This window comes from Sycon ciliatum, chromosome 1, assembly GCF_964019385.1.
Source record: "Sycon ciliatum chromosome 1, ocSycCili1.1, whole genome shotgun sequence".
In the NCBI taxonomy this organism is placed as follows: domain Eukaryota; kingdom Metazoa; phylum Porifera; class Calcarea; order Leucosolenida; family Sycettidae; genus Sycon; species Sycon ciliatum.
In genome coordinates this window covers 8976850-8984392 of record NC_088643.1, presented here as the reverse complement: position 1 = coordinate 8984392, position 7543 = coordinate 8976850, and the positions used below count along the sequence as shown (strand labels likewise).

At 49.0% G+C, this 7543-nt stretch overlaps 1 protein-coding gene across 1 annotated transcript in view; it reads left to right on the top strand.

Moving 5' to 3' along the window:
- Positions 1–7342, top strand: part of LOC135812148 (A disintegrin and metalloproteinase with thrombospondin motifs 17-like) — a 17560-nt gene extending 10218 nt beyond the window's left edge. The window contains exons 11-19 of the mRNA XM_065325472.1: positions 257–320; positions 1237–1515; positions 2093–2219; positions 2843–2926; positions 3703–4014; positions 4219–4366; positions 5016–5229; positions 5710–5875; positions 6313–7342. Coding sequence (XP_065181544.1) covers positions 257–320; positions 1237–1515; positions 2093–2219; positions 2843–2926; positions 3703–4014; positions 4219–4366; positions 5016–5229; positions 5710–5875; positions 6313–6431 — 1513 coding nt within the window. The 3' untranslated portion in view covers positions 6432–7342. The remainder of the gene's footprint in view (positions 1–256; positions 321–1236; positions 1516–2092; positions 2220–2842; positions 2927–3702; positions 4015–4218; positions 4367–5015; positions 5230–5709; positions 5876–6312) is intronic.
- Positions 7343–7543: the final 201 nt, after the last annotated feature.

Sequence of the window (7543 nt, the reverse complement as noted above, 5' to 3'; positions counted from 1 at the left end):
TGACGTGGCCTTCATCCGGCAGGCTGAGGGCCAGTGAGGGCTATGTATATGACATCATCATGACATCATCATAATGATTGTGATGATGTCATTTCCATACAAAGCACAGTATACGTTGTATGGAGTATAGTGGACACGTGCTTGTGATGCCACGAAGTGCAAAGCAGCTCAAATGCCAATTTAAAAAGTGTTGTTAAAAGTACAATGTTAACCTCTGTACTCATGGAGTTATGTTCTGCACTGAATCGCTTGCCAGGCCTGCTAACGGTGGAGCGGATTGTGAAGGTCGTAGCGTGGATATCCGTAAATGCATCCGACGGGTAAGTGAATGTGATTGTGTAGAACGTGTACATGGTGCGTGGACAGTGGAACCAACATACCTAGCTGATATGTTACACATAGATGCAGGGATTGACTGGAGTTGGGACCAACATAGCTCCTCTGTACTACTGAATGACCGTGTGGTAGACGTGCAGCCGCTCTATGTACGGTGTTTTCCGGAGTATTAGCTGCACTTTGAACGCTCAAAATTCACCCAAAGAGGAGTTGGGGGGGGGGGGGGGTGCGGCCTACCGTATTTCCGCAAATAAAAGGCCGTCCTCGTATACAACGCCTTCCTCGTATACAAGGCCGGGGCAGGGGGCGATTGTAAAAATAAAAGACCGTCTCCGATTAGAAGACCGGGCCTACTAAATGAGTCTTTGTTTTTGTGTTAAAAATAGAAGACCGTGCTCAAACTGTGGGGAAAAATAGAAGACCGGTCCGACCGTGCTCAAACTGTGTAGAAGAAAATGGAAGAACAGGGGTAAAACTGTGTGGCGAGAAATAGAAGACCGGGGTCAAACTGGGTTGAAAGAATAAAAGACCGTCCTCGAATACAAGACCGTCCTCGATTATAAGGCCGGGTTAGGACGAGGTTGAAAAAATAGTAGACCAGCCTACTATTTGTGGAAATACGGTATACTCCGATGATCAAATTATGGGTGATGAATAGGATAGATGTCTGTATTTCTTGGCACAAAATGGGGAGGGGTGCGGCTTATACTCCAGTGCGGCTTAAATTCCAGGGCGGCTTATATTCTAGGGCGGCGTCTACTGTACTCCGGAGAATATAGTACTCGTCCGGGTGTACAATAACTGTGTGACGTCTAGCGTGCCAGTGTTAAACACTTGCACTTTGGCAAGGTGTAATGCTGGTTGTTGCATTTCTTTTTCCCTTTACTGCTATGCTACTAGCCGTGCACTCAGAACGCAAACAGCATAATAGCTCAGCCGGTGCGCGACGCTGAGGACGTGTGCACCCGGCTCAGCACGGCCGAAACCGGGCACCTGGTGCCGTTCATCCCGGTGAACTCGACGGACCACTCGTCTTGCCGCGTGCTGTGTCTGAACGCCGCCGAGCCGAGCAGCCGCCCGCTGGACGTCAGCGTGAGCTTGCCGGACGGCGCAGACTGTAAACACCCGGTGGACGGTGGCTTCGTCGACGGCAAGTGCCTGGACGGGACGTGTACCCTGGTAGGTGTTTGTTTGTTTGTTTGTTGGCTTTTGTTTGTTGATTTTACTTCACCAGATGCACAGGCATTCCTACCTTCTCGTCTAATCATTAAAAAATATTGTTCTATATGGCTAGACTCTCAATAAAAGATGAAAAGATGTCAGCGAATGGTGCTGTGAGTCATTGTATCGATATGGACTGTTGCACGAGGCTCTGCCATAGCTGAGCGATAATCTGTATTTCTGGAATCCCAGCTGCGACATGCCTTTCTTTCAAAGGCATGCAGAGTGCGCGGTTTAATGAATGCACTTCTCATCAGAAGCATTCACAGGGTATGTTATTATTGTGTTACATTCGACATCACAACTTCATGCCATGTCCTATGGGGTTTCCGATTCGGTGGCAGTATCTAGGCATCTAAGTATGTTTTGGAGCTCGTCAGTCCAGATCGCTATGGTGGTGGGTGTGATGTCGGACCATGTAAGCGTAGTCTCTTAGTTCCCCTGTAGTCTAGGGAGTTTGGCCATCTGTTGGTTGTTGAATCCGTTATTAATTCTGTTAAACCGATCCCTACCTCTCCGTGTCTGTGTTTCCAAGGACTTTGGCTGTGATGGCAATCTTGACTCTGGCTATCAGAGAGACGCCTGTTACACATGTGGAGGCAGCGGAGGCTGTTGCAAAGTGTATCACAAGACTGTTGAGCCAACTGCCAGAAACAGACGCGGTAGGTCAGGCTGAATGGCAGAACATACTAAGACTGTAGCTGTGTGAATAGGGTGCGAGAGAGAGAGAGAGAGAGAGAGAGAGAGAGAGAGAGAGAGAGAGAGAGAGAGAGAGAGAGAGAGTGAGTGAGAGAGAGAGAGAGAGTGAGAGAGAGAGAGAGGGAGGGAGGGAGGGAGGATGCGAGGGAGGGAGGATGCGAGGGTGCGAGGGAGGGAGGGGGAGAGAGAGAGAGATAAATAAGGAGATCGGGAGATGTTTATGTAGGGAGAGAGCCTGGCATTCACGATACCATCTGTATCGCGTGGACTAAATGTAACATGGGTGATGAATGATGTAGCAGTTATATGACCTTATCTGCAAATTGTTGCGGACATCGTGTATGCTGGGTACATTCATCCGGCACTGACACCAGGCCTTAGGGGATGCAGCATGACATGTAGCCTATGATTTGATAGTTCTGTTGTAAAGCATGCATTCATGATCAAGCCAATGTGCGAACATTACCGAGGACACCATTTTGTAGCCCGCCGTCATCACGGGAACTGACTCGTAAAGCTTGTGGTCTTGTTAAAAGATTGGCTGCTGGTCATACGCTCGCGTCGCTGTGTGTGCTCTGTGTTGCAGGCTTGCACCAGTTAGTCAAGATTCCGGTGAGCGCGGACAACGTCATCATTCGGCAGAAGCACTATTCGGAGCTGTTCATGCTCAGTAAGTTCAATCGGGCTTGAAAGCGATGACGTCAGACGTCAGAAGTGTAAATCTAACGACATATACCGACTTTTGGATCCCCTCTGCCAATACCGAAGTACAGGATGTGTGGGTGGACCCCTCGTGTTGCACTCAGTTGTGATTTCTACCAGAAGTGGGTGGGTCCCTGACTCCTGGCCGGCTGTGGCGTAACACGTTCAAGCCCTATGGAAGGCAAGACAGCACATGGGTACGAGTACCTGCATGACTGCATGACTGTTGAGATCCAGTGCATGTTGAGGGTGAAAAAAGCCACTTCAATCAGTAGTTCGCCCAAAACAAGTCTTAGACTACGATGAGAGCCTTGTGCTACGATGGTCGAATTAACGGTGATAAACTATGATGGTAGATATCTGTATGTTGTGACAAAATTAATAATCTGGGTGCGGCTTACACATCAGTGCGGTGTATGCTCCCGAAAATACCGTACATGACCCTACAGCACTAAGAGTCCATTTCAAAAATATAGACGCATGGTATTTTTTGAAATATTTTAAATTTGGCTGGAGCTTTTTGAGAATTTTTTCAGAATATTGCTCAGGTCCTTCCCGCGATTACTCTCATATAGATTTTTTTAAGCGATCGGATAGCAAACGCCCAATTTCGAAATTTCAGCCACAAAGTGATCACAGGTTTTATGTGGTGTAGATGCTGGCCTAACAGTTTTTTGAAATCGCGCGTCTATAGTTTTGAAACTCACGGTAACCATGCTGTTTTTGCAATGCTTTGTCGTGCAGGCATCAGCTCCGGCGACACGTATTTCATGAACGAGGACGACTACCGCCGGAAGAAGTTTGTCCACGTGGCCATTCCGCCGCGCAAGAATGCCGTCTTGACGTACCACCGGCCTCACGACTCGCCCGACGTGGCTACGGTGCTGGGTCGCCTCTACACGGCGCTGACCGTTTACTCGTTCAAACGCAGCGGCGAGGGGAGCAGCGTGGATCCCGGCGTGGAGGTCAGCTACACGGTCGGCGTGCCCAACGCGTGCACAGACGTTTACTACTGGCGTGAGAACTACTCGCCATGCAGCACCACGTGTGGCACTGGTATGTCATGGGCTGTGTTGTTAACCTGTGTTGGGGGGGGGGGGGCAACATAGCAACAATGGTCGCAGTCAAGAGGTAGCTTCTCTGGAGGCACCTATTCAACCTTGCCCCATGCTGTCAGGAATGATGCACGTAGAGTGTCGATGCTTCAAGTCTTGAAACCGTAATATTTTCCGTGCACAACATTTTTATCTTTCTCAACAGGCACTCGTGTAGTCTACATCACTTGCAATCGACGCATAGACGGCAGGGCGGTGGACTCTCGGCAGTGTCGTCGCTATCGGCTGAGAGGAGAGAAGCGCAACGCAACCGAGTCGTGTCAATCAAGTCAAGAGTGTACCAGCTCATCAGCGTAAGCTCCAAGTATCCCATATTGGTGCTTCTCCTTATGTCCCTACATTCTCTCATCTCCTATTGGAGCGAGTGGCCATCGTGATAATAAAGAATAGTGATAAGTATTTGCGAGGTGCACGTTTGCGTACGTCAGTGGTCTGCCTGTTCGCAATGGGACATTTTTGAGCAGTTGGCACTGCAGTGCACAGTGTTTTTCACAGCATTGTCCCTCTCCGCACTGTCCCTGTCTCACCTGTATTATAATGTGCATGCTCGATGTAAGTAGATCGGTCCTTGTCTTGTCCCGCGATGGACCCCTGCGTGGCTTGCAGGCCGAACACAACATGGCGTCAGCTGTGGTTTGCTCATGTCTAGCTGTGTAGGAGACTTTGTATTCCAGTGGTCGGGAGCAACGTAAAATGCCAGCAGTTAATGGTGTTCGCATGCAACTAGTGGATAGTCAGCCCCGACTCAATAGTTGTTTGTTCTATTTAATAAGTTGAGTGCTAACCCTCAACTTCTGTTTTCTAGTAGTATCTTCGTCCTGCATGCAACTTTGTTATCTTTCTTGTTATCAATTTTTGTCTCGAGCCGGGTTCGTGGTCTTCGTACCTCGAAGTAAATAATACATTTAATAATACATACCATGTTGCTGACATTGTTCTCAGGTACGAATGGCGTCGCTACAGCTGGGATACGTGTAGTCGGCCGTGTGGTGGTGGAGAGCAGCGGCGTGACGTACGCTGCTTTGATAAAAGCACCGGCAAACGCGTCGCCGACAGCAGCCTGTGTACGGATGAGAGGCCTTCCGGGCTACGACAGTGCAATCACGTACTGTGCGCCGAAGGTAGACTCGTTTGGATCAACAAGAGGTGGTCACCAGTGAGTTGTTTGTAGTGCAGTTGTGTTGATAGTGATATCCCTGGGGTTATCCCTGGTGCGCTATCAGAATGGGGGAGGGCATCAGAGTAGGGGGCGCTGTGCCCCCCCCCCCCCTGTCCCCTACCCCCTGTGGCTAGAACCCTGCTTGTACTTTGAAGTAGTAAATATTCACTTCAAAGAAGAAAGGAAGAGGAAGACAACTTTGCTGATGCAGAATGGTTTGGAAGAGAGGAGAAGAGACAGCAAGGAGGCAGCCATGGGAGAAAAGGTAATATTCGATACGCGGGGAAACACCGTACACTTCACAAACATGTTGGAAGCAAATAGTTCGACCCCTACCCTACCCCCCCCCCCCCCTCCATCCACGTCCTGACCCCCAATACCTGCAAATACTGCTGAGTACTATTTTTTACTATTCATCATCTTTTGTCCATGTTTGTTTGTTCAAACGCTTTTGTCCTTTCCCTGTGTTCTTTCCAGTGCTCGGCAACATGTGGCCAAGGTGTTCAGGTGCGGGCCGTGGTGTGTCGTCAGTACGTTGGAGGCCAGCCGTTCAACGTGCCGCCGTACGTGTGCCAGAAGGCCAAGATTGGAACGCAGCTGCCGCTGTACCGCAGCTGCACCGTGGAGCGACGCTGCAGTGGGGGTCAGTACAATATTTTGTATGCTCCTGCTCCTGCCTTGAAATGCAGTGCACCATCACCCAAAGTGATCTTGCTCTACATTCCCTCCCCGTTGGCCTTCCAATCACATAATTACTTACACTCTTTCTGCATGATCTCCGAATTACTTATTGTAATTCATGCATGGTGGACAACTGTTACTCTATGCGCACCCATATTACAACCATGGCAACAAATGTGGAGTTCCAGAACGTTTTGTCGCGAGAAAACGTTCTGGAACTCCACATTTGTTGCTACACTTGTGATATGGGTGCGCACGGCACAATAAAGGACAAGGATAGCTTGCTGATACACTGAGATTCTGGATGCATCCTCCGGTGATATGGGTGCGCATATAGTGTTAACCGTTTCTAATTCAGTTTCTTTCTTGCATTGTGCCCTTCTTTCGGTGCGTGTGAAGGTTCCTCTCGGCGGCCGCGTGTATGCAAGGACACGTCACCGCTGTGCAAGGTGGTGCGGGCTGGTCGCGGGTGCTCCAAGCCAGGCATGCGCGACCTCTGCTGCGACTCGTGCGTCTGAACCTAGCACAGTGCGTATGTACTTTGTGAGCTAATTCCGGCAATTGTGTAGTCTCATAGTGCTGTTGCCGTGGATGCTGCACGGCATAGTTCTGATCTTCTTCCCTGGGTGTCTTCTGAGCGGCGAGGGCTGTCCTGAGGTGTCTTCTGAGCCTGAGGACTGGTGTACTTTGGGCAAGCAAGCAGCCGGGTAATAACCCCCGGTTACAGTTTCTTGCAAGGACAATCCCCAGGAACACGGCCGATGGCTGATGATTGGCTTACGATCGGCATAATAGTGATGGTGCAAGCCTTCTTTCAGCGTGTTATCATGCTCTCACATTGCTAGCATGCTCTCAACGTGTTAGCATGTTGCCGGACACACTTCGCTGCTGCATCTTTGTCCAAGCAGAGATTGTGCTTGCACTGCCACTAGTGCAATTGTAAAATTCCTCCTTGGCATTATGTTTCATAATCCCTCTCTGCCTTACATTTTATAATCCTCCACTGTCTCATGTTTCATATTTTTCTCTGCCTTATTATATTCCGTCCCTGTCTACAGCAGTGGGCATTCCGTCTCTATCTAGACTAGTATGAGTTAAGAGGTGCAACGAGAAGCAGATAGACCCTAAAGCTGGCGTTACTAGCAACTCCAGTATTCTCTATGCTCACACCTTAGCCGAGCCTGCTGCGCCCAATACCTCCTGCTAATTCTGTCACTAACACATGTACGTTATCGGTAGTTGGGTTAAACTAGATCTGCCACCAGTCTGTTGTACTCCTTTATTGTTTGTTTTTGACTCGATCGACCTGGTCGACCTTTCCTGCTCTGTCTTGAGATTCCACTCTGCTCTGTACATAGTCATTCAGTCATTGATAAAATGTTTCTCCAACTAATGTATAATTATTTTAAAAGCGGTTACTGTAAATCCACTAATTTTCGCTGGCGATTTAATTTCGCTGATTTCGCCGCTGGGTACCAACCGGCCAAAGTAAATCGCAAGCCAAAATTTGTCATAGAGGCAAATGATGCATTATTGAGCCGTGCCTGCATGTACATATGTGAGGGCAGCGAATACCAATCGATTTCTTTTTTGAAAACCCCAATCGGCCAAAGTTAAATGACGGCCAAAC